Raw genomic sequence first — 27,869 nt, 5'->3', positions numbered from 1 at the left:
AAGTACTGTAATACATTACCCCTTAAAACTGACACGGCGACATCGTCCAATCTCTCCATGCTGATGGCTAAGCTAGCTGGTTCGCTCAGCTAAACTTATCTTGCGTATAGGATGTTCCCTGTAATTTTACACAAAATATAGTCATACATAACAGTTAAACGGCAACATATATGGCGACGGAAACTCTGGGAACGTAAAAGTGGGAACGCAGGACAAAGCGTTCTTACTTACTTATTTGAGGGAAATTCAACCAATGTGCCACGACTCGCGGCCAGACACCAAAGGTTCAAACTTGCAGATGTAAATGGCGCGCAGCCCAGTAGACGCATGCGCCGTATGCAGGTTGAATTGCCGCAAAGTGGTGCCAGCGGGAGTTATCCTAGCAACAGCTATTTTACGGTGATGCTGTCGTAATTGCTGTAGCGCATCTTTGCTTTCGTGTCGACCTTCGAATCGTCTTCTTGTCCAACATGATTTGGCGTTGCTTCTTGTTTTATATATTTGTGGCGCTGACTCTAAAACAGTTGTTGTCGCAGCCCAGACTTTTGCGTAGTGTGTGGGATTGATGGCTGCTCAACTGAGTACAGGGTGTATAATTCCTTCTACTATCACGTAAAGCAAACGCACGCGCATCATCTTCTCCAAATTCAACAAACCGAAGAAGACGGAACATCTAGCCAGCGTTTACCAGAGGCACAAGAGAGGAAAGCCACAACAAACCGTAATTATAATAATTCTGAAGTCGTGGTATATATATATATATATATATATATATATATATATATATATATATATACATCAAATTGCCCTTAGGTGTGATTGTAAGTCCGGATGTTTGTCTTTGTGTGCCCTGCGATTGGCTGGCAACCAATTCAGGGTGTCCCCCACCTACTACCCGGAGACAGCTGGGATAGGCTCTTATGAGGATAAGCGGTATCGATAATGGATATATATATATATATATATATATATATATATATATATATATATATATATATATATATATATATATCTTTCTTTGAGCAAAGATCCCTAAATTTAGGTGTAATTTAAACACAACAGTAGTTGTAGCACACCATAAATTATGCAGTGTCTCAACTGACACTTGTTTTGCTTGGTGTTATCTTATCCAGTCGCGCGACTGTCCGGCAAGCTTTATATCAAGATACGAATACAGAAGAAGCTAGGTTATATTCCTTTTTTTTTTTTTTATCTACTCACATTCACATTTATGTGGCTGTCAAGAATCATTTTATATACTGATATATAGTTAGACGTAGCATACTCATAGTAGCAATCATGGAGAGGAATGAAAAAGTCAGAAAACTGAATGCTGACATTGCAATGTACAATCTCCTTTTGAAGCATAAAATGATGCAGTCCGTGACAAAAATAAGAAAAACACTTTATTTACATACAAACTGACATTTATGAGAATGGACAGTACCGTTAAAGTCACAGCATTGATGATGAGTGCTAAGCTGCCAAGTCATTGGCTGAGATGTGGGGGCATTTCTATGTTACTTTGTAATTTTGGGCGGAAGTGCAGAACGGATGGCCAACAATCATTTTCAGAAACAGGCATATTTAGATACAGTAATAGTCAATAACAGTAATCATTGTCAGTAAAAAGACTTTCATCAGAAACAGGCATATATATATAAGATGTATGTGGTTGTTTAATTTCACACTTGAACAAAGTGCAGTAATACATGATGCGCTATCCATATGAACTGTAAACTGTAAAGACCCTTTCACACATTTTATGACAGTGCTGAAAAGGTAACTGTAAAATATCAGTTACTAAAAGCAGTCAAATGCGCAATCCTTCAACTCCAGAAACCTGACGGTTCCCACCCCGTCTTATCAGTGTGTTATCTCTGCAGGGGTGCAGGATAAACCACAAGAGCTATGCTGAAAATATCGTTCCAATTGTCTGATGTCATACTTTTGTGTTTGATATAGGAATGGTTGAATTGTCAGATTGCTCATACTACAGACTTGATGAATTTTTTGGTTTTTTTTTTGTAATTTTCATTGGACCTTTTGGGTTTGTTTTGCTGCGTTTATATATGGAGAACACTTTGGACATAATGGCAGGAAATGTCTGTGTGTTGTTCTTTTGAGTAGGTGGTGTAATTGTTTGGAGTAACTGGTTGTTTTTCAGTGATGGGATGAGAGACGGAGTTCGATTCTGGTTGGGCTTTTTGTTGTTGGATGATGACTTAGCTAGAGTCTTCTGTGACTTCTTCTTTGGGAGTCGTGAGAGCCGTCTAACTCCCACCACCTTTAGCTTAACAGGAGCTTCAGATATTCCTGCCATGTTCCGAGCTCGGCAACGATATTCACCAGCATCCTTGAATGCTAAGTCATCCAGGCTGATTATTGACCAGCGCACACCAACTCGAGGAGATCCCTGCATGGCTAGAACAGTAATTTATAGTCAGCAATCTACAATATGATAACGCCTGCACCTTCTTCCAGCTCAATAACAGTAAACATTGTCAGTAAAAAAAAAACCACTTCCTCCAAGTATAATTAATTAAGATGAAGCCCTAATTAAATCAATGAATAGATCTGAGGTAGTATCCTCAGCCTCTAGTCCATGTTGTATATATGCTACTGACCAAGTACATTCATCTTTAATATAATGACTAAGTTGATTGTTCTCAACCTAGGATTTTGTGTCTGCAAGCTCTTAAGTTGGGGGGGTCCTCAAAAAAAAAAAAAAAAAAATCACCTCATTAAAACAAAGCATACTTACATAAAGGGATCATGAACCAAACAAACGTACGACAACAATAAAGTCTCCCTGGCTTAGCTTTGGGCTAATTAAAAGCACATATATGACTGTGAAGTACTGCAGTAAATATGACATCCCTACGTGCTCTCTGTACAAGTGAGATGAGACGACTTCTGCAAAATATTTAATGGGGAAGTCAACCCAAAAATTTTCTTTTCAACTCAAAAATGGCCAATCACGGTTCAGCTTCAGAAAACAAGTGAGCCGTGATTGGTCGTTATCTGAGCCCTGAGCAACCCTGATGTTATTTTCAGTTGACAGCAAGTGACAAACCGTGGCATGGAAGCTTCACCGCGGCTGGACTAAATGCGTCTCTTTTAAATGCAGCGAGGTTTCCAAGGTCGTGAAAGGTACGTAAAACCAAAAAGGGCCTTGAAGGTGCTAAAAGGAGACGCATTTAGTCCGGCCGCGGTGAAGCTTCCATGCCACGGTGAATCTTTTGTTTTAAATATCGCCCAGTGGGGGATGAGGGGAAGGAGGGGGGGGGGGGGCGTGTTAGTGGTAGTTTGTCGTAGTTTGTTGTAGTTGGTAGTCGGAAATGGTAACGGAAGTAAATCTAGTCCATAACTGCACTCTACCTGGCTCCTTTCCTCTCATACAGAAAACGTGAAAATGTTGTCACTCATGTTGTCTGTTTCTTAGTGGGAATTAAACTAAATTAAATGCTTTTTTAAAATATGGTCAGTCGTGGGATTTGTAAAAGTTACTAACTATAGTCACCAAAGTTTGCAACACTGTCTGTGCTTTTGTTAACTACCTGTAGCTCCTCTATTTTTGCCGCCATTTTGTAAGTAAAAGCAGTGCATTTCATCTTGCAACAATTGATAAATACTACATTGAACTGAGTTTGAATGTATGTTCCTTTCTATTAAAGCGGTCACAAAAATTTAAGTTGAAACTACAAAGAGTAGGGAAAATAAATCTTACAACTTTCCAAATTCCTGGGTAGTTGTTCATTGTCATCAGTGATGTCCTGTCGACAGCAATCTGAGAGAGATCAGAGAAAGGAAATCACATCACTTTGGCAGCTCAAAAAATAGAAACACAGTTTTGCCTCCGGATTGCTGTAAACTCTCCAAGCCTTACCGGCATAGTTTGAAGTTTTGACCCATGTCAAAGTTGGTGTGGGGTAGCCAGTAGCATCACAGCGGAGAATAACATTACTCCCCAGCAGTGATATGACTCTCGTGGCTGCAGGCTTAATCGAGGGTCTCATACAGTGGGGCAGCTCAGCTTTGGTCAGCACCATCCCGGACTGACCTAGAGACCTGCTGCACGTAAGCAGCTGGTCCATGAGAACCACAGGGCTCCCCAGGGACATTGACAGTGACACCACCAAGGAGATCTGGCAGTCACACAACCATGGGTTGTCATGGAGACCTGGGTATCCAGTACAATTGATTATATTAAAGAGTAGATTATATATCTATCATACTACTAATGATTGATGCACTGTATGTAAGAAAGTGTGAAAAAAATGATGGCACACTTCAGTTTAGCAAAGAAAAATACAAATCTGAAGCGAAATGTTGCCCAGTGCCAAAACACTTGTTCTCAATTGCAGGCCATGCGTCCTTCAACAGATAATCACAAAATTGAAACAAAACACACAGCTAAAACACCAAGAATGGATAAGAAGAAACTATAGTCAAAAAATCTTCAATGAGCAATGATCTAAATCCTATTGAACACATGCGGAAGGATCTTAAAATTTCATCGGGCAACGGTGCCCTTCAAAGCCAAAATACTGGTTGACAGGTGCAGAAGTCGCATTACAGAATCTCATATAGCCTAATGTAATTTAAGCGTATCATCATTTTTGTCCCAGCCGGTTTCGTTGGCTTTTTTTAAATACACAGCATATCGTTGCTGTCCTGTGAAAAACACTTATCTCCACTAGTCTAAACACGGCATCCTGATTGATATTGTGTTCGTGGAATATGAGTTTGGGCGACTGGTTAGCACGTCTGCCTCACAGTTCAGAGGTCGTGGGTTCGATCCCGGCTCCGGCCTCCCTGTGTGGAAGTTGCATGTTCTCCCTGTGCCTGCGTGGGTTTTCTCCGGGTACTCCGGTTTCCTCCCACATTCCAAAAACATGCATGGTAAGTTGATTGGCCTCTCTAAATTGCCCCTAGGTGTGATTGTGAGTGCGGATGTTTGTCTCTGTGTTCCCTGCGATTGGCTGGCAACCAATTCAGGGTGTCCCCCGCCTACTGCCCCAAGACAGCTGGGATAGGCTCCAGCACGCCCCGCGACCCTTGTGAGGATAAGCGGTATCGATAATGGATGGATGGATGGATGGATGGAATATGAGTTTTTAAATTTTTTTTATTTTCTATTTTTAATACTAAAACAGAAATAGAATACAGCACGTGACACAAATCGAAATACGGCTCGTATATCTGTTTTAGATTCCCGGAAGTTCTCACCGAAAGCATTTCTCCTTTTTTTTTTTTTTGTCTTTATTAAACAATGTCAATCTCAATTCACTCACAACATAGAACCACAAAATCACAACACACACATACACTTGAACTGTGTAGTATAACAAAAATAAAAATAAAACCAAGGAATTTTTTTTTTTTAATAAAATAAAATAAATAAAACAATATTATTAAATCTACTCAGAAAATAAACCCATCATATTATTATGTATTACAAAAGCCTTCTTTGTTCAAATTCTATTCAATATCTTTGCAAAATGTCCCATTTCTTTAACATAAATCATAAAACAAAGGGCGACATTTTAAGAATCTGCACCTATTAATGAACTGTTTCGCCATTATTATCAAAACGTCATACATGTCCTATTTCATGTGTTTTTCTGTCCCATATTTAATGTCCTTGTACTCCAGTTGAATAAAGTCCTGGTCCTTCTCAGCCATCCAATTGTGAAAGTCTTCGCAAAAGTTTTTAATATGTATACAATCAAAAAATAAATGTTCCAAAGTCTCTATATCAGAATTACAAAATACACAACCGTTTCGTTCCACATTAAATCTCTGTTTCAAAAAGTCACCACACGGGTAGATATTATTCATCATCTTAAAATGTGTTTCTTTTGCTTTTGGTGATATGGGTAGAGTAAGGTACTTTGTTCTAATTCTAGCTTTAATCTCTTGAGTGTATTCTTTTAACAGATTATTCCTTTTTACAAGTAATGGAAATATTTTGGATGTAAGGTTACCTCGTAAGAATTTATTACCACAGTTTTATCAACAAAATTAACCTCATATATAACAAGTAATGGCATCATTGTTATTCTTCTTATATCATAAATCAGCATTCCTTTCACCATATTTACCATAGCTTGTGGTATTGCTCGAATTACTACAGCATATTGTTTTTTAGTACATCTTAAATCAAATTTAGCAACCAAAGCCTCATAAGAAAGAAGTTCTCCTGAATTGTCCAATATATGAAGAATCGACCAAATACCCTTCTCCACCCAATCACGATAAAACAAAGATTTTCTTCTCATTAGAACATATCTATTGTTCCAGATAGGAACAGAATTTGGAGTAAAATTATGTTTTTCCTCTGTACTATGTACAGGTCGAAATGAGTGTTCCTCATATTTTTTATGTAGATGTAGGTTGGTGTGTATACACATGTGTATATACACATGTTACTGCGTATATCTACATAGGTTTGATTCTAAATGTTTGCCGTCAATGTTATACATTAATGGCCACATTATGCCGCCGCCCCTGTGTGACCTATATCTTTGATACTGTAACAATGAAAATTTCCCCACTGTGGGATCAATAAAGGCATTCTTATCTTATCTTATCATTCTTATCTTATTATGATTCCAATACAAAAGGACCTGCTGATGAAACTTGGACAATTTAACTCGTAGCTTAGAAATACAGAAATCACACTTTAACAAAAAATCAATACCAACACATTTCTCGAATATTTTCGAGGGAATATAGAACCAAAAGTTATCCATATTACCTTTCTTCAATTGTTGCAACCACTTAAGATTTATCATACCATTCATTGCTTCGTAATCAATTACATTTAGTCCCCCTTCTTCAAATGATTTTACTGCATCCCCTTTTCTTATATAATGATGTTTGTTTTTCCAAATAAAATTGAAATTTGTTTGATTTATTGATTTGATCCAATGATCCGAAATAAATAAAGACGAAGCTGGGTATATAAATCTGGAGAGTACCTCCATTTTGGTAATCAAAATATGACCAAAAATAGACATATTTCTTTGCAACCAGGAATTAAGTATGGATTTGCATTTATCTACAACTGGAGCAACATTCAGTTTTTCTCTGATTTTGTAATTTTTGGCTATAATCACCCCTAAATAGTTCACCTCATCTTTTACTGGAATCCCATACAGATTCATTGGACGATGATCATGTGTCGACATCAACTCGCATTTTTTCAAATTTAAATATAATCCTGATGCTTTAGAAAACAAACCAATTTTTGTAGTTACCAAAGGGATCTGTTCTGATTTCTTCAGAAATATTGTTGTATCGTCAGCTAATTGAGTTATTGTCAAATGATTACCCAATACATTCAGCATAACAGCTCTGCAACCAAGATAAATAAGGGGGAACAAGGACATCCCTGCCTTATCCCCCTTTTAACCTCAAATCTCCTTGTTGTTCCTGAAGGAAGAGAAACGGAACTATTGATATCCTTATATATCATATTGATTACCTTAATAAATCTTTTACCAAATCCATAATACTCGAGAGACGTTATTATAATAGTATGCTCTACAGAGTCAAAGGCTTTGTAAAAATCTAAAAATAAAATAAATCCGTTATCTTCAATCAATGATCCATAATCAATCAAATCAAGAACCAATCTAATATTATGATGTATGGATCTGTCACTAATGAATCCAGATTGTGTTTCTCTTACTATCTGTCCAATATTGGTTTTTAACCGATTAGCAAAAATATGTGTCAGCAATTGGTAGTCAACATTCAGTAAAGTTATGGGTCTGAGATTGTCTATAATTCTTTACCTTTCCCAGGTTTGGGTAACAACGTAATAACACCCCGTTTCATCGTTGGCATGAAATCATCCGTTTCTATACATTCCTTTAGAGCATTAAATAATATTTCTTTTATGTCACCCCAAAAATACTTATAAAAATTTGAGGTTAAACCAACTTGACCAGGTGCTCTTCCCGCTGACATCTGCTTTATAGCTGCATCTAATTCTTTCATTTGAATCTCAGAATCACATAATGTTTTGAATGTCAAATCAATTTGCGTAATGTTATGTTTTATATTCTCTAAAAAGAACAATGTATTTATATCTTTGTGCTTTGACGAGTATAATTTAGAATAGAAATTGTAAATTTCTTCAGAGATTAATTTTGTGTTAGAACATTCCATATTATTAATCATTAAGACATCAATTTTATTCCTTATTTGTCTTCTCTTTTCAAGCCCAAAAAAATAAGATGAATTTTTCTCTCCTTGTTCTATCCATCTCGCCCTGGATCGAACATATGCGCCTTTTGTCTTTTGAATGTAGAAGTTATCTACTTTGGTTTGTAAATCTAATCTTTTTGTTTTATCGTCATCTGATAAGTCAATTTTTCTACAAAGGTCATTTTTATCTTGAAATAATTTAATTTCAGTATCTTTTTGCCTTTGACGTCTGTATTTGCCACATTTGATAGATAAACTCCTAACGTTATATTTAAAATATTCCCATTTCCTACTATAAGTATCTAACTTTGTATCGTTTTTAATTTCTATCAGTAAATTCTTCACTTTTTGTACAAAATCATCATCATCCAATAAATCTGCATTAAATTTCCAATAACCTTTTTGAAATGTTGAATTACTTCCAACTTTTAGAGTAATATTAATAATACAGTGATCAGTAAGTGGGGCAGCAGATATCGACACGTTAGTTACCAGGTCAACCACTTCAGGAGACACTAACCGAAAGTCTATTCTAGATCTTGATTGCCCATTTGGTTTTATCCAAGAAAATCGTTTACTATAGGGGTTTAATTTTCTCCAAATGTCTGTAAGATAATTCACATCCATAAATTCTTTTCGTATAACATTATGGTGATTATCATTATACGTAGATGGACATCGATCTACCCAATCATCTGGAACTAAATTAAAATCCCCTCCAATTAAAGTAAATTCTATCCCATAAGTCCTCTTAAATTCAGCAATATTTACAGTAATGACCTCCAGTAACAGTCAGTTTCGACCAATATTATTATATCCATAGATATTAACCAGAATTGCAAAAACCCCTTTCAGATTTACAACCACAACAATCCAATGACCCTCTGTATCTATTTTAGAAACAGCAATTTCCCCAGGACAATTATTAAAACAAATAGCCACTCCACCGGATCTGTTACTCCCATGAGAGAAAATAATCTTATCACCCCATTGGTTTTTCCAAAACAAAACATCTTCCACACATGAATGTGTTTCCTGCAAAAATATACATTGTGCTTTCAAACCTTTACAAAACAAAAAACTTGCCTTACGTTTTAAATTATCCGTAAGACCTGGTATTCAACGATATAAAAGAAAGATTTCAAAAAAGGCATTAAAGCAAACAAACAAACAAACAAACAAACAAACACACAACCGACTAAATTACATTTTAGAGAATTATCAAAGTGCAATCACCTTATTGAAATATATGTACTAACACCGACATTCCTCTAAGAAAATTCAAATAAATGTACCTCTCCAATTAACTTTCAGGAAATTCTTTAACAAGGTTACATCTTATTGTGCAGTTTTTAATTTCAATCCGTTTACCATTAATGAAACCGAAAGGTCCCTGGAAGTATGCCTTCATTTCAGCTTTCCTTGCGACTTGAATCTGCGGCCAAAGAATTTCCCTTGCCAGCTTGTCTGCCATTGGTATATCTTCACAAAAACGACTCCAGCCTCCTTACACAAAGTGGATTCCTTTGTCATCTTCCAAATCTCATTTCTGTGTTGTCGCTTGACAAATTGGATGATCACCTGGCGTGTTCTTCTCTACTCCATTCTTCCCAGTCAATGCACGGTGTCCACCACGTCGTCCATCTTCTGCTCCCACGTAGGTGCAATCTTCTTGAGTAGATCCACCACCTGCTCTCTGATGTTCTCATTTTGGATTTCTTTCATGCCTTTTATTTTCAAATTCCAGTGTCTGTCGTATCTGTCCTGTTCACCAACTTTTTCTTTAAGTGCTGTGTTCTCCTTCTCCAAATTAGTCACTTTCACTTCCAAATCAGTCACCTTACTCTTACAGTCGTTAAGTTCCGCAACTCCAGTGCCTTAGCTAGGCTGCCTATCATCGCACTGTTATCTTTAATCTGCGATTTAATATCATCCAGTTGACTTTCCAGTTTATCAAATCTTGAGTTTAGCACTTTCATTATGACCTCCAACGAAGAATCATTATTCGGCTTCTCCCATCTGCGTATCAAAGTTTTAGTTGGAGTGCTTATCGGAGAAGCATCAACCTCCTGGAAATTTCTTTTATCCGCTCCACCACTGGTAACTTCCATTGTGTAACAATGATCCTCCGCTAGCACGTTTTTAGCCATATTGCTAGCCGGCAAGACAGCACCGTTTTTTGCGTCAGAAGTTGCGTTTTCACCTTTGTTCTTCTGTTCTATTTTCTGTTTAGGCATATTTCTTGTCGTAACCCAGTTTTCTTGAGAGGAATTAGTTTTCAACTACTACATTTGAGGAATTTGATCAAGAGCAGCAGCCGTTGTGTCAGCTCAGTCCGCCATCTTGCCGGAACTCCCCTGTGGAATATGAGTTAAGGTGTAAATCCACCCATTTTTGTCCATCTCAGGGGGCGGCCATTTTGTCACTTGCTGTCGACTGAAAATGACATCACAGTTGCTCAGGTAACAACGAATCTTGGCTCAACATCATAAAACAGGTGAGTTCAGTTGACAGCAAACAACAAAATGGCCGCCCCCTGAGATGGCTAAGAACGTGTGGATTTTGCTGCTTAACTTGTATTCCACAAATGCAATATTAATCAGAATGACTAGTGAAGGCGGATACAACATATTATTGTAAAGAAAATTTGGGGGTTGACTTAATTCCTCTTTCAAGTGGACCAAACAGTGCTGCTGTGAAGACTTACAAGACCCCACAGGAACCCTGCGCTCTCTCTATCTCTCTTACTGTATATTTTCAAACATTTTCACGTTTAATAAACAAGAATAGTATATCTGGAGAATTGACAAAAGTAACAGTTGATCGCTCCTCTCTCTCAACTTTTTAAACGTTTTGTTCCTCTAAAGCAACAACAGTGTGGTGGTTTTGTCTTTTGATTTTAAAGCCAACTAGGAAGTATTTGGTAGAACTGTAATATCGAACACCGCCATGCCGTTTATGGTCTGTTTGGGTTAATATCGGTTTTAATGTATTTGCTATGAACACATGGAAGTGTGACGTTTCATTTATTCATTCGTTCATCCACAAAAAAAAAATTGCATCTGTTAGGCTGTAAGTAGAGCTTTACGTGAGTGCCACTTTTCAACAACACTGAAACATTTTTTTTTTTTAAAGCGTCTGGCGTGTGGAGTCAATAAGTTAACGATTCACATTTAAGATGTACTTAGCATTGAGAACAAGCGTCTGTTACAGTAAGTAAAGTAACACATATCTACCTGAATGACAGGTTAAAATGTTATGCAAAACGGAGACAGTGATGCTGTCGTTTATCGTTCGCCAGTTCTACTTGTCTGTGAGAAAATGGTTGTGTGCATCACTCGAAGCAAGAGAGGCAGTAAACCCAGGCTAAAACGTGGCCTTTTACTGCCACTTATTGACCAAAGTGAGTACTTTTTATATACATTTTATATAACCCACAGCGTGGCTTTACCATTGGAAATGAATATATGTGGACTCTCAAAATTCTTAAAATAAAAACAGACTACTGTGATTACGTGCATAGGCATTATAGATCGAAATATTTTTAACATTTTGGTGGCCACCATTGATAACCATCGTCTTAAATTGGCTTAACCCTTTTATGGTGTTCGTATTTTTGTTACTCAGCCAGTGTTGATGGATCTGGTGAACTCGCTGGAGTTTTGGGTTTTCAAAGGAACACAATCACATTTTTTTTTTGTTACAGATGTTTACCCCAATTGCAAGTCATATGAACAGCTAACATTGTTAATATTTGCCCTTTACCTTTGTTAGATCACATGTATGAATTAATGTGCTACTCCGTTTTTAAAAATAAAATGTAATAATTTTATTTTTTTTAATAAAAAAAAAAAATCCCATAACAGTGTGTTGGAACCATGAGGAGAAGGTTTCTGATGTCTTGGGTCTTTTTTTTTTTTTTTAATATATTATTTTTAAAATAAAAACTGAATGCGGGTCCCACAGACCCACGAACACCATACAAGGGTTAAAGATCTTTCTGAATATACATTGGGTACGGAAAGTATTCAGAACCTTTGAAATTTTTCACTTTCTGTGTCATTGCAGCCATTTGCCAAAATCAAAAAAGTTCATTTTATTTTCTATTAATGTACACTCAGCACCCCATCTTGACAGAAAAACACAGAAATGTTGAAATTTCTGCATATTTATTGAAAAAAACCTGAAATATCATATGGTCATAAGTATTCAGATTCAGTCCAAAGCTATTGTTCGAGATTCTATCTTTGCTTTCTTCTTCTTGTCGCATGCACGGGTGGAGGAATCGCGGCTCGACTAGCTCCCCTTGGGAACCTCTGTGATTTTAATTTTAATTAAAATTAAGATTTTAATTTTAGTTTGCATGTTGTGATTTGTTGCCTCACAAAAATGATTCGTATGCTCAGCTGGCGATTCGTGCATAGTGAAGATTAGTAGTCGTGGAAGCGGGAGTTGTATTGACAAAGCAATGCACTCACAGATTTTTGATTTGTACTCACAAGAAAACATTTAACAACCACAATTTTGATTCATACTCACAAGAAAAAATTGAAATCCTCACACTTCTGATTTGTACTCACAAGAAAAAAAATTCAAACCCTCACAGTTTTGATTTGTACTCACAGGGAAATAATATAACACAAATTATTACTATTACCGATACGAATCGTTAATCACGCATATGCCTTTTTGACGGCTATCTTACTCCATAGAACTTGAGCAAACAGTTTCCCAATGATGCTGAGAAGGGAAATACACCAGTAGTTATTGCAATCGCTGCGGTCTACTTTGTAATTGTATGACGTGAATATGTTAGCTCTTGTCCTGGGGCATATGTCAGTATTCCTAACACAGATGATTTCATGATGGGATTGAGCAGTGCAGGTTTGCTGCCTTTGAGAACTTCTGTAACTAGGTGTACTTGTTGATAGTGATGGGACAACAATAAGGCTCAATACCAATACGACCCCTTACGCCTCGTTTCGTCCCTTCCCGCTAGGAATGCGCGTTCACGAGAACCCAGACGTGTCACAATCCTCCGTAATCTTTAGGGGTAGAGTCATAGACAAGGGGTGTATGACCCTGGAGCATGAAGACAGACCCCGACCTCCCTAGATTCTACACACACCCCCTCGGCAACAAAAAATGGCTGCAGAAACGAAGACATCAATGAACGGGAAGACGCGGGAAACGCGTTTTAATAGCAATGACATGCATGGCAATTGGACGACGGCATGGTGGAAACGAATGAACAAATGTTGCATCTGCTTACGACACAACCAGCACGCAGCTCGAAGTGATGACGTAGCGGGGTCTAATGTGTTCGCATTTCCTAGATGGATTTTTTTCCCCCCCTTTGTCTTCACCTGCCCAAAGAGGGTAAAGGGTGAGGGGGGACATAGCTAAAGGGTAAAGAGGAAGTAATGGGATTGGGCCTAAATCTCAAACTTTAGGTCAGTTGGACCAGGGGTTGGGGAGCTAGTAACTTAAGTTACTAAAATATGCACCAATCTTCTAAATAATCACAGATTTGGAATCCTTGTCAAATTCCCTTTCCAACAACACCTGTTTTGTGAAGATTGACCAAGTACTTCCTGGGATGTAAGGGTTAAAAGGAAAACGGCTACGCCTCTTTTTCAGAAAATGTCAGTCTTGTCAGATACTGAAAATGGAGAACTCTGGATCGGAATATCAATATTTTGGTATCGATCCGCCCATCCGCAGTGAGAAATTGTCCAGTTTGATGTCAGTCAGATGTAGATCCAGCGTCAAACAATCATGGAGCAAATCTGATTTGCAACTGCACACTTCTTTTTAGCAGTTGTCCATGGCTGTGCCTCTCTCTATACAGGCGTCGAGGCCGGATGATAAGGCTGCAGCCCGTCACATCACGGATCTCTGGGCGTTTTCTGCCTGATCCACGTCCTTAATTAATGCACAGGTCTGGCTGTTGGCCGTAGTCTCTTATCTTTTGGCTTTGCTCCAAGCAAATTCCAGGGAGTGCTGAAGAATGATTTGTTGCCGTTTCTTTTGGCTACGTCCGTGAAGCTAACTAGCCGTCTGTTAGCATTCCTGTGTCCACTGTTTTGAGACATCAGTAATGTGGTCTCATTCCCAGATTGCCCATTTACCTCCACAAGCACTTTGAGGCTGTGCATTTTGTCTCCAGCATTGCCATCTTATGAAGACGTTTGTGAAAGTCTACAGTTGAGAAGGAAGGCATCATGCTTGTAGCTTTGTTGCTAATAGCTATCTTGTGCTAAATAGCAGGCCGTGCTCACGTTATCGTGAGGTGATAACAAAAAATGGCCACAGCCTACTTTATCCAAAGAAAATTAAAAATAGGATTTCTATCCCACAGATAGAAATTCATCCAGGAGAGACCAGTAGAAAATGAAAACGGGAGTTTATCAGCAAAATAATGCAAGCAAAACCAGAGGCAAAGCATACCTGGTTCTGCATACCTACATACCACACAAGTAGGAAAAGCACAACCCTTCCATTTATCCAGTCTTAGCACTAGTAGCCTACTAGAAAGCTCCAGTGGATGGGTATTGGGGCAATGTCCAGGAATTATCTGCATAAAAGGCTATGGTAACACTAGGCTGTACCATTGGATTCAACTTCACAACACCAAGGCACATTAGCAGCCATACATGCCCATGCAATAACACTACTGAAACCTTCTTTTGCACAGATTCGACCGACAACAATCTTATTAAGTGACCGTCCATTTATTCCAAACAGAAGTGTTTTTTTTGTTTTAATTATTATTATTATTAATAAACCTAACATGATCCATTGTAGGGCGACTGGTTAGCACGTCCGCCTCACAGTTCAGAGGTTGTGGGTTCGATCCCGGCTCCGGCCTCCCTGTGTGGAGTTTGCATGTTTTGCCCGTGCCTGCGTGGGTTTACTCCGGGTACTCCGGTTTCCTCCCAAATTCCAAAAACATACATGGTAAGTTGATTGGACTCTCTAAATTGCCCCTAGGTGTGATTGTGATTGTGAGTGCGAGTCGTTGTTTGTCTTTGTGTGCCCTGCGATTGGCTGGCAACCAATTCAGGGTGTCCCCTGCCTACTGCCCGAAGATGGCTGGGATAGGCTCCAGCATGCCCCGCGACCCTTGTGAGGATAAGCGGTATCGATAATGGATGGATGGATGGATGGATGGATGATCCATTGTGTTTGTGTATAAACGAAATTAAAAAAAAAAACTCTTCAGGGCCAACTGTAAATATTCCTTTCAGTATAGATATAAGCACATGTAGGGTGTAAGTTCATACCCAAAATTCTTCTTTGTACTGATCTCCCCCGTCGGCCTGGAAGAGGGAACCAAAGGTCCAACAGTTCAGCTGATAATATAGTCAACCTAAGAAGAGGAGAAACGTCATGAGCTGAATAGAACCAGTTCGTTAGTGGAGTTATTTTCCAGCTGGTCACACCTGTTACTGGATAGGTCAAGGTAGGTGATGTTGGGAAGAAAGAGTGCAGCTTGAGATGGAAGGCTAGAAAGTTGGTTGTTGTGAAGACCCAGAGTCCGAAGGCGAGGCATGTCCCTGAGCCCCTCCCAAGGGAAGGCAGTGAGGAGATTTCCATCCAGACGCAGCTCTCTCAGAGCTTTCAGGTTAACAAAGCTGCTGGGGTGGATGGTTGTGATGGAGTTGTAGGTAAGCCACAAGAAGAGCAGCTCAGACAGGTTGAAGAAGGCCGCTCTGGGCAACCCGGTAATCAAGGTCTTTTCAAGTCGAAGTTTAACTGTGTCAGCAGGGATATTGATAGGAAGAGCTGATATTCTAGGGTCACTGCATTGCACCAACCTGATGTAAAAACACACATCTGTTAGAAGTGACATTTACATCGATAAATCAACAGTACAAACGGGTGTGAACAGGCTCACCCAGATTGACAGATTGCCCACCCAGTGAGATTAATAAAAAAATATATATATATACTTTTACATTTTTAGTAAATTATTATTCAGTTATTTTCCAATTTGAGTTTTGCTGTGTTTTTTATTTTATTGAATATTAAGAATGGCATAATTGTGATTGTCTAACACAGATCTGAAGTTCATATTATCCAATCGGTCATTTATTTGAATATATGATGTGTCGGGACAGGAGGATTGTGCTCAGTGAGAGAAATATTCAGGCCCACCATGATTTTTCCAGGCCCACCTATTAGCCACTTTCTGGCTCCGCCCTAGAGTACAAACCAGGGGTGTCTGGTCCTGGAGGGCCGCTATCCATCATGTTTTAGATGTCTGTCTCCTCCAACACACCTGATTCAGATGATCAGCTCATCAGCAAGCTCTGAGAAGCCTCATAATGATCCTGATCATTTGGATGATAGCAGTATTAATTTACATTACCGGTAGCTACATAACATGGCAATACACAAAATAAATATCATATTTATTTTGTAATTATCAGTGATTAATCATGAGATGCCATTTAGGAAATCGAATAATTTAACAATTCAAGTGTACTTCATTTGCCAATTTGTTTTGCTTCTTTTGCCCCATATATCATGTCTATGCTCATAGTTATAGTATTTAATGGACAGTAGGTGTGGTCTTAGCATCTGCTTCTGCTTTTCATTCTTATATTCAGGCTGGCTGTGATGGAGGCATAACTGCGAGTAATAATTGCCGATCAAATTGAGAAGTTGGTCCTTCTTTCGGGAATCCCACTGACAATGGAGGAACTACAAACTACTATGAAGGAAACCTTTGGAATTTGTGAGGAGTACAGTCTTGATTATTTGGACTTGGAATTTGAAACGTTCTTCACTTTGCATACAACTGATCAAATTAAACACAAAGACACTCTAAAGGTTGTCTTTGCTGCCCGAATTATTCTTGCCTTGCATCAGGTTGATACAAGTTTGGACAACTAAGTGTGGTGTTTTTGCTGAGGGAAAAACATTTTAACATGGCTAAAAGTTCCAAAAAGTTGATTCAACATGATACATTAAAGTTTTAGTAAGCTTCTTAGTGTTAAGAAATCTGCCTTTACGTTGAGTAGGCTAACTTTATTTATTATTCCAGACAGACTTCAAGCAACCCTTCTATCAATATGACCAGAGAGATTGTCATTGTACCAGTTGAACAGCTTCTGTATGTATGTACGGTATGTAGTATGATGTAGAAAGTTGAAATGCTTTCTCTCTCTCCTTCTCTTTCTGTCCCTCCTTACGTGGGCGCAACTCTCGCTCTTCCTGGCTCTCACTCTCTCATTCTTTGTTTAATTATTTAGGATCAACATCATTAACTTACTGTAGTCTAAAATACCAAATTTTCTTATTTTAGGATGCAGATGAATGCAGTATGGCATGGGAATTTGTTCTACAAAGGCTGAAAACCTTCAGCAAATAGAAGAATCTATCAGAAGGTACAGGGGACATAGGGATCGTAGTAGATGGTACAAAAGTCCTGACAGGTCTGGATTTGACTTATGTACTTTGTCTTTCCTATCCCAAGGAGCTCACACACACATTTGAAGCCTTCCAAAATCACCTTCTTGAGCTGGACTGTTTAAAGCTTTCCCCAATAGTGAACATATTTGTCATACATCTGGTTAGGAAGTGCGTGGTCCTATGTGGTCCTGTAGTAGCACTGATGAAAAATTGCGTCCGTCGCCGTCATTTAAGATGCCCATTCCTGTTACTGTCTATTGTATCATCAAAACATTCAGAGAATCTGGAGAACTCCCTGCACGAAAGTGGCAATTGAATTCCCGTGCCCTTTGATTCCTGAGGCGTCAATGCATTGGAAACTGGCATTATTGTGTAAAGTCTTGTGAGCTCAGGAACACCTCAGAAAGCCATTGTCAGTTGACGGAGTCGCTACATCTCCAAATGCATGTTAAAACTCTATATTGCATAGCGAAAGCTATACAAAAACCTCACCCAGAAATGCAGCCAGCTTCTCTAGGCCTGAACTCATCTGAGATGGACTGAGGCAAAGTGAAAATGAGCTGTGGTCTGACGAGTCTAGATTTCAAATTGTTATTGGAAATCATGGAGGTTGTGTCCTCCAGGCCAAAAAGGGAAAGGATCATCCGGACTGTAATAATTGCAAAGTTGAAAAGGCAGCATCTGTGATGGTATGTAGGTGTCTTAGTGCCCATGGCATTGGTAACGTGCACATCTGTCAGCGGACAGCGGCCCTCGAGGACCGGAGCCGGACATGCCTGATTTACATGAAACGTGGACACTGTGTAAATCCACTTTCTATGACAGTTACAGACTTTAACAATGTGGGAACACCAGTTGTTGGAGTTTATAAGAGATGAGAAAATGTCAGTCCCGCTTCCTGCTAATATAGCGGGGTGGGAGGGCGACACAAAAAGAGGCCAGCGACGAGGTACAGTCACATGTTTAATTACTTTCCGAACTCTGTCACTTCAGATGTGAGGCAATGAGCAATCTCAAATGCTCTGAGGCGTATCAGTGCTTACACAGTAATAGAGTTGATTGCGTTTTGTTAGAAGAGGCTGGACACAGTCTTAGTTTGCTTCAGGCAGACATAGGAGCCAGCCAAACCTCCTACTTCCCACTGTATGGCAACCACATGCAATCAAGCTTCACATCGCGCAATGTCATAAAACTGTGATTAATCTTCAAAATTTATGTGAACATGTATACTTATGCCAACCTCAACCACTGCAAATATTATCAAAACAATTATTGCTTTCTCTTTACTTCTTCAACTTGAAAACCAAATTAGAGAAGGAAAAGCTTGGACTCTGGACTGGCTGTTATCATGGACATTTCTGCCGCGTCTGATCAAGTAAATATGATCAGAGATTATATTATCACTGTGATCAAACTGAAACCTCTAGGCTGATTTATATCCATTCCCTTCGGGAGTTAATCGACGGGTTGGGCGGTTGATTTTGTGTGTGTGCGTGGGGGGGGGGGGAGCGTGTGATTCAGAGGCAATACGGTTCTGAAAAAACTAAAATGGCATTTTAATTTTGGGGCAGTTTAGTTTTATCCAGGGATATAGTCTTTCTTATTTAATTTTTAGCTGTTTTGTATTGAAATGTAATACATTACATACATACAGATACATTTGTTGTCCCACTACATATATACTATATATATATACATGTTCCAAAACGGTCCACGGGTTTGGCAATAAATTAATGAATGTATACGATTAGTAAACAGTGGTCATTATTGAAATACAATATATTTGAAACACAAAAGAGAGCTATTGGAAAGGAGCACAAAAAAGTGAAAAAAGTCTCACTCAACCTGAGGTCTGCTGTTCCTGTAGTCCCGTAAATGCAGGCACATAAAGTTGGGCAGGAGTGGACTACCAAGAAATGATACAGCAGGATGTGAAGGAAAACCAGCAAATGCATCTTTCATTTAATAAATATTGTTCTTACACAGGCCCTTTGTATCTCCATATTGTTTTTCCTGTCCAGTCTGAATTTGCGATCTACAGTTTGGAGTGAAACTGAATCCCAGATTAGCTGGGATTACACTTCTTACAAGTAGCATGTAATCCCATGCTGTGCAGTCAGAATAACAAATCACAACACCAGGGGTGGCCCAAGTGGAAATCTACCCAAACATATTTTTTTCAAGAATATTATACATAATAATAAAATGTTCAGCAGGCCCACTAGTTGAAACAAGGCATTCTGGTTAATATTGCCTTTGTGGAATATGAGTTAAGCAACAAAATACACCCGTTTTTAGCCATTTTGTCATTTCTGTTGACTGTTGACTGAAAATGACATCACAACTGCTCAGGGCTCAGGTAACAACCAATCACGGCTCAGCTTCAGAAAACAGGGTCAATCGTGATTGGTCGTTACCTGAGCCCTGAACAATTGTGATGTCATTTTCAGACGACAGAAGTAACAAAATGGCCGCCCACAGAGATGGCTAAAAATGTGTGGATTAACTCTTAATCTACAAACGCAATATTTATCAGAATGCCTTGTTTCAACTTGTGGGCTTGCATTGAACATATTCTTGAAAAAAATATGTTTAGGATGACTTCCTCTTTAAGGCCTGAAGGACAACACACAAGAAACACCAGACCAACAGAAATGATTTTTTGGGGCTGGTAATCCCCAAAAAGCACTTTTAACTTAATATCGCTGTCATGAATAAATCCTTTTTTATGATGAAAATTAACAATAACTACAGAGAATACGACAAGCGTACTTCTTCGAAGTTTGTACTTGTTCAAAAGCAATTTTGAGAAACTAATTGATTTTATATATATATATATATATATATATATATATATATATATATATATATATATATATATGCCATGTATTCGGTATGGCATGTTCGGTTCAGTCCACCTACGTACCGTTTCTGATCAGTTTTTTATTATTAGCGCGATCTTACGCAGGGACGCTTTTGACTGCTGCTCGCGGGAGAGGAGAGTGGCGGCACAAAAGAGGAGCCAGTACGCCAGAAGCTGTGATAAATCATAAATGCGTGGATAAATGTCATTATAATGGCATACGCAAACAAGCCAGAGCTCGAAGGTGCCCCGTACACTGAGCTCTCCTGTTTGGGAACATTCTGGCTTCCCTGTTAAAATCGCAGATGGGGAAAGGTACGTTGATAAGTTGTGTGCCGACAGTTGTGTGACATTGCTACATGAGATCGGCGGCTATGTTGTAGGTAGCACGTCTAAAATAACGCACTTAAAACGTCTCTTCTTTTCAGTTCTCCGCTGCTCCTCTTGCTAGTCGTACAATGCATTCACGAACCTCAGAAACATCACAAGTAAGCAAAACACAAATCCGACCACAGCACAGATAACCCAATTCGTTCCAATATGCTGTTGAACATTCAAAGATTTCAATGCGTAAAAAGTGGAAATAATTTCATACAGACTTTAAAGTTACTGAATTTCATTATAAAAAGAGGTTTAATATAGTAATTGTAACTGTTATTGTATGTATTTCTTTCATCACAAAAAGTGTACTGTAATGACAACTTGTCTTTAACTAGAATACTTAGATGTGTGATAGGCTGTTGCTGCTGAGTGTTTAAAGATTTCAGTGTCTTGATAGTTTGCAAAATTAAGAGATTTTTATTGTTCGTGCATTTTTTTATTCTGGTGTAACTTCTTAGAATATCACCCGAATGGTTCGCTTTTATTTATTTTTTCTAAAAAATGCACTGTTTACTTGTCATCATTTCAAAATAACCATATATATTTTTTGAAAAAAATCGAACCGAAGTTTCCAAGAATCCGAACCGAAATGTGATTTAGCGGCAACTGGTTAGTATGTCCGCCTCACAGTTCAGACGTTGTGGGTTTGATCCGGGCTCCGGCCTCCCTGTGTGGAGTTTGCATGTTCTCCCTGTGCCTGCGTGGGTTTTCTCCAGGTGCTCTGGTTTCCTCCCACATTCCAAAAACATGCATGGTAGGTTAATTGGATACTCTAAATTGCCCCTAGGTGTGATTGTGAGTGCGGATGTTTGTTTGTCTCTGTGTGCCCCGCGATTGGCTGGCAACCAATTCAGGGTGTCCCCCGCCTACTGCCCGAAGACAGCTGGGATAGGCTCCAGCACGCCCGCGACCCTTGTGAGGATAAGCGGTATCGATAATGGATGGATGGATATATATATGGCATTTTCTTCTCTATAGAGTTGCTCACTACAAAGCTTATGTCACTTAATGAGACAAGCCCTTCGTTCCTAAAATACAAAATATTGGGGCGATCATTATGATATTTTTAGAGGTTGATGTTGGTATAAATAGAGATGTCCACATTTTGGTGACAAGTTATTGCAGTTTTCTTAACATATTAAGTGACGTAAGATTTTTTTTTTTACACTTATGTTGAGTTTAAGACTGCTGCCCCAAGTGCCAGTCTATCGCTATGCCCTCGGCTCTCGTTATTTACAAGTACATATATATTTTACAAACATGTCTTGCCACATTACATAATGCCACTCAAAAAAATTGCAGTCACTTTTCACTTTTAAAAATCTGCAGGACTCTCGCACCTTGGTAACATTTGCCATCATTGAAACAAAAAACACACCACTTGTTTGTATTTTTAATGTCTTAGTTGTCATGTGAGGAGCGGAATTTGGACCAAGAAGCAGACATGACACGGAAGTCTTTATCAACGAAAGTACAAAGTAACCACAGAGAGCAGAACTGGAGGCATTTTGACTGGAAGAAAACTTGCATTCTGACTGGAAGAAAGTTTGAGTACTGACAACGTGTCACTGAGTAACTCGAGCTTATAAGACATCAGGCTTATGATATAATTAAGAACAAAGCATAAGGAATATCAAAAGCAAAGGATATCAACTGCATAGCAACTGATCTATCAGGCAACAACCAGTGACAACATTAGTGATAAGCAACTCAACAATAGTATTTCCCAACACAAAAATAGCGACTATGAAAATAAAGTTTATTTTTACAAATGCGTGCCTCAAATGGGGAAAGGATAGGGGGTGGGGGGCACGGCCCCCTATGGCCCGCCCGTGGTGACGGTTGGATGGGCAGTACAATGATTGTAGATATATTTGTCATTGTATGTATTCGTGCGTGTGTGTCCGTGTATCCACTGGTATAATCAGTTGTAATTTTGTACAATTTTTATCGCGCGGTTCTATTTTGCGTGTTTCCCGCTAGATAAACAGGTACCAGCAAGGCCGTGTTGTTTTGCTGCTGCAATGACTATTATGACCTGTGAGTAGCGCTTGTTGACATGTTCAGACTGAGAACGTCCGAGGAGTAGCTTGGGGATTTCTGAGCCATGGTAAGCCTTGCGACACAGTCTCCAGTTGGAATTGAGTTCTCACACCAGACGAATGTTTTCTGATCATCAGTGTCTGGGATCATGTCCGCTCCAACGACACATCGACATGAGCATTATTTTGTTCATCGGCGTGACTTAACAGATGCGTCAGTCGAAAACCAAAGAGGGTGGCATTCTCTTCCTCAACCTGTCAATGGCGCAAGGCAGACGGCAGCACAGCAGCAGCCGAACCCGGTAAAACCTCCTGCTAAGAAGCTAGCTTTCGCTGTTCACGAGGCGACTAACCTTACAGCGATTTACTGTTAGATTTTTTTAGGCATACGTCAGAGCTTAAAGTTGGTCCGAGCGGTTTGAAATATTTCCCCGACGTCCTACATCTAGTTTGTGTTGGTTAAACTTATACGGTGCGGTGGGCAACCTTGTATTTTTATTCTTTTTTTTTTTTTCTTACCTTGACAAACAGCTTACCATTCCCATTTAGAACATTAAAGTCCTTATACTATCGCTCTAAAACGTCAAAACGTGTTTATAGATCATGTAAATTACTAGATTCGTCCGGCATGAACTGCTTTGTGTATGAACTTGCTATAAATACGTAACGACGCTCATTGCAAATTTCATTCAGTCTCATCTTGGTCTCACCAGCAGTTGTCATAAAGTCAACTGTTGTCAAACATAAGGCCCAGAGGCCAGATCTGGCCAGCCACATCATTTTATATGGCCCGCAAATGCTAATCAAGCATGTCAGCTTCCATGATGCTTTCTAAATTCTGCACCAAAATTTCAAATTGTCATATGTAGTAAATTATAAAATTGAGATATTGCAAGCACTTTCTTGATACGTTTTTACAGTAATATGAATAATCGTTGAACAAACAAATTACCCTTGACTTCTTATTTCAAAACTACTCATCTGTCAATTTGTTGGGTACTGTATATGTAAGGAGGTGATTAAGCATTTTTTTATCGTTTCAGACATAAGGGCCCCCAAAAGGAACTAACGACAATGTGGCCTGTGAAAAAAATGTGTTTGACACCCCTGTAAAAATCAGCAATATAATCAATCAATACAATCATCATGTTAATATGTGTTTAAATTAGATATATTATATATTCGTTGAACATTTCAAAATGGTACTTTTTGAACACACATTTTGAATTTTATGAAAATCAGGGTCCATCAAAACTTTTGGGGTCGGGTCCCTTTCAGGTGACCCTGCCATAACCAGGCCCGTATATAAATAACACATTTTATTTATAAAGCACTTTTCATTTAGTCAAGACCTCAAAGTGCTACAAAGCACAATCAGACAACAATCAGAAGGTCTATTAAAAAAAAAAGAACACCAAAACAACAAGCAGATAAAATAAATCAATATTAACAGCAGTTTGGAAAGGCTTGAGTGAACAAAAAAAGTCATCAACCCACTTTGAAAAGAGTCCAGAGAATGAAGATTTCTTAGATGCTCAGGGAGGATGTTCCAGATGCAGGGGGCCGTGGAGAGAAAGTCCCGTGTGTGCGAGGTCTTTCAGGTAGACTGGGGTGTTGCCATGGATGCAGATACGGCTGAGGAGTTCAGTTTTGTCGCTGATTTGGGATATTCATCAAATAACACGATAAGTTTAAATGATTATTTCCTATTGAGCGTCTTTATATTAGTCATAGGCCGGGCTGATTATTGGCTCTGATATTCAGTGTTTGATGAAAATCGGCATCGGCCTATTTGAAAAATCTGATGGGCCATAATAAAGCAATTTAAAACTGTGTTAACTTCAAGGAACTATTTATTTAAATTTCAGTTAACTTGATTGAAATCAAAACAAGGAGTGAAATTTTAACTCATGTCATTTTGAAATTTTGGAGGACTTTATTTCCTGTAGATAACCATATGAAGCTTATTGTTGAACTTTTCATTTAACTTTTGAAGACATGCTGATGACTCTGGGAGCTCCCTTTTTTGTTAGAATTTTACTAATTAAAAAAAAACATTATGCAATGTTCAATAAACGATTAAAGACATTTCAACAAAGTTAAGAGTTTAAATTTTGGGGGATTTTGACGCCAATATTAATTTTTGGCTCAAAATATTAGTTATCGGTCTCCCTGACAACTAATAATCGGTATTGGTCCTGAAAGAAACATACGGGTCTATCTCTACTTTATATTGTATTATTTAAGCTTTTAACAATATATAACTTCTGTGTAGTTTTTTCACAGTGTAAAATCTAACAGAATATTTAACATTTCACATTTTCTGGGCTGTATATCGCATTCAAGTCATTTCTTATAGAAGCATTTAACCCGAGACACAAAAAATGTGCTCTGCTGTAAAAAGATAAATGATTGATCAATTTAAGTGGATAAAACTCTGTTTGAAAAAAACGGCATCAGGAAAACATGGAGTAGCCTCAGGCCACTGTTAATTTAGAACACAGAAAATACAAATGGGGATAACAGGTTGGTCAATTTCACCAGACATAAAACAAATTTTCTAGTGTAAATGTAAAAAAAAAAAAAAGCAAATTGCTTGATTGGAGTTGAGCCCAGGTTATTGTGTACATCACAATATATCAAAGAAATCCACAGATACAGTTATGGGGCCACTGTTGTTTTTTTTTGTCCATGATCTTGGACTTATTGCTAAACATATACAGTATTTTCAGAACCAACTAACTGAAAAGGGGTTCTGTTATTTTTTGCAGTGGTTGTCATATCTTTTATGATAGTGAAATTATATTTTTTTGTTAAATTACGTCTTGTACGGCCGATTGGCTCCAAAATGATTTAGGATACAGATTCCAATCTTCCTACTGAATCAGGAATCGGCTGTGTCTATTGATCGTGGTCTTGGGTGCTCTGGCTAGCTGCTGCCATGTGCAGAAGACAAGTCACTGGACTCAGCGGAAACACAGCAGACACAGATGATTTGGTTCACAGACTTCATATTCAATCAGTCTTCCTGTTTCGGATTCTATTTGATTCTTGTTTTGACAATGACAGTGTTTTTAATGTTAGTGAGGGAGGTGGGGTGGGGGTGGGGCTGAATTACACCAGCCAAGGGAACTGAATCACTTAAAGGGGAAGTCAACCGAAAAATGTTCTTTATAAAATTATTTTCTATGTAGCCCCACTAATCTAAACACGGCATTCTGGTTAATATTACATTTGTGGAATATGAGATGAGCACTAAAATCCACCCGTTTTTGAGCATGCCTGGGGGTGGCCATTTTATCACTTGCTGTCAACTGAAAATGACATCACAGTAGCTCAGGGCTCAGATAACAACCTATCATGACTCAGCTTCAGAAAACAGGTGACCCATGATTGGTTGTTACCTGAGCCCTGAGCAACTGTGATGTCATTTTCAGTTGACAGAAAGTGACAAAATGGCTAAATGGCTGAGATGGCTAAAAACTGTTGGATTATGCTGCTTAACTCATATTCCACAAATGCAATATTAATCAGAATGCCGTGTTTAGACCAGTTGAGGCATATTGTCTCGACAATTTTGGGGTTGACTTCCCCTTGAAATGACTCAGAGTAAGCCTTCTCCGAGAATCGCATTCAGCACTAATGTCTTTGTCTGTCATTGTTTCCAGGTTGAGGGGAGCAGGACCCAACCACGACCTCTGAGTAATCAAAGCATGAGGTGGCTGCTTGATGACAATCCCACCACCAGGCAGCCTCCGCTGGATGACTGTGTGCGGATGGGGACGCTGTTTGGGATGTTCAATAAGTGCCTGCGAGGGATGGGTTTCAGCCAGATGTACTTTGGGGACAAGATAGTTGAGCCAGTAGTGGTGGTCTTCTTCTGGCTACTGCTGTGGTTCCTTGGCATTCAGGCTCTGGGACTTGTGGGAACTCTGTGCATCATCATCATTTACATCCAGGAGTAACCTGGAGTCGGCACTCTGATAGTTCTGGATGCTTCTGGACATTTCATATTTGGACGTCAGTGCACAACGGATAGTTCTAAATGCTTTTACAGAGACCTGTCCTGTCATGCTCACTAATGGGAGTTTAGCAGGTATCGCTGGAAAGTCTGAATTGGACGAGAAACAAAGCTGAATCTTCAGTGCTCAAGATCCAAAACAGTTTACATTTTTTGGGAATACATATCCTTGTAGTTAATATGGCAAACACAATTAACCAATTTAGGATACCAATGGTGATTTATACAGGTCCACTATTGAGTTCTTTTTTGCTATTTGCTTATATTTTGAGGTGATCTACTGTATAATTCAGGCAGATAATTGAGAAAAATGTTCCTGGGTTTGACGCCTAAAATTTGGAGAGGGTCTGTGGGATTGTTTTGTAAATTGATACAAAAGAAAAATTGTGTTATTATAGTTTTTTATTGTCAAGGCAAGGTGGTTAAGTCTTCTGTTTTCTGTTTGAGTTCATCCCAATTTGATTTGGCTTGATAGGGTTAGGATCAGGGTGTTGCTCAGTCACCGTTCGACATCAAGGCTACCCATGCGATGCTGTCTTTTGGACCTTGCTTTGTGCAATGGCACAGGAAAGCTCCCTCCTGCTGATTGCATTCTGCTGACGAAAACATTAAACTCCCCTGGAAAAGTACAGAAAGTGCCCCCTATCTTGTTGGTGTTAAATTGCAATTGTATTACAGATTATTGAGGGACTCAAATTTATGTTCAGTGACAAAATAAGAGACTCAAAAAATATGATTTTAGATTTGGTTCAGATTTGATTCGAACTAAATTATATAACTTGGATAATTAAGGGCTTTGAATTCACCAGTGATTTGTCTTATTTGCCTAATTTGTAATTAAAGTGAAAATTTAAAGACAGGTCCTCAAACATTTTGGGTCCATGGATACCCTGCAGGGGATTAAGTTTTCAAAGGGCCCCCT

General features: G+C 38.8%; 2 protein-coding genes and 1 long non-coding RNA gene across 5 annotated transcripts; 2 read left to right on the top strand and 1 right to left on the bottom strand.

Annotated features, from left to right (window-relative positions):
* Positions 1 to 1,444: 1,444 nt before the first annotated feature.
* On the bottom strand, positions 1,445 to 23,674 carry lrit3b (leucine-rich repeat, immunoglobulin-like and transmembrane domains 3b). Of its 2 annotated transcripts, none has more exons than XM_086049310.1 (6): positions 23,446 to 23,674; positions 15,666 to 16,040; positions 15,507 to 15,592; positions 3,890 to 4,183; positions 3,731 to 3,790; positions 1,445 to 2,424 (listed from the first exon to the last, which is right to left on the bottom strand). In XM_086049310.1, the coding sequence occupies exons 1-6, from the start codon at positions 23,469 to 23,471 to the stop codon at positions 1,994 to 1,996; spliced, it is 1,272 nt and encodes a 423-aa protein (XP_085905436.1). In that variant the 5' UTR covers positions 23,472 to 23,674; the 3' UTR covers positions 1,445 to 1,993. The 2 variants fall into 2 exon arrangements, with proteins under 2 accessions (XP_085905436.1, XP_085905435.1); XM_086049309.1 differs by lacking the exon at positions 23,446 to 23,674 and adding an exon at positions 19,486 to 19,688.
* On the top strand, positions 16,833 to 17,617 carry LOC147137932 (uncharacterized). Its single transcript, XR_015089281.1, has 3 exons — positions 16,833 to 16,963; positions 17,273 to 17,354; positions 17,534 to 17,617. It is a non-coding gene; the product is annotated as an uncharacterized LOC147137932 (long non-coding RNA).
* On the top strand, positions 22,719 to 27,582 carry fam241a (family with sequence similarity 241 member A). 2 transcript variants are annotated; one of them, XM_086049315.1, is made up of 3 exons: positions 22,719 to 22,994; positions 23,065 to 23,228; positions 26,595 to 27,582. In XM_086049315.1, the coding sequence occupies exons 2-3, from the start codon at positions 23,076 to 23,078 to the stop codon at positions 26,889 to 26,891; spliced, it is 450 nt and encodes a 149-aa protein (XP_085905441.1). In that variant the 5' UTR covers positions 22,719 to 22,994; positions 23,065 to 23,075; the 3' UTR covers positions 26,892 to 27,582. The 2 variants fall into 2 exon arrangements, with proteins under 2 accessions (XP_085905441.1, XP_085905440.1); XM_086049314.1 differs by having other exon boundaries at positions 22,721 to 23,228.
* Positions 27,583 to 27,869: the final 287 nt, after the last annotated feature.

Source organism: Filicampus tigris, chromosome 13 (genome assembly GCF_054856515.1).
Source record: "Filicampus tigris isolate MCC_2025a chromosome 13, RoL_Ftig_1.0, whole genome shotgun sequence".
Lineage (NCBI taxonomy): Eukaryota > Metazoa > Chordata > Actinopteri > Syngnathiformes > Syngnathidae > Filicampus > Filicampus tigris.
This window is presented reverse-complemented; position numbering and strand designations above follow the sequence as displayed.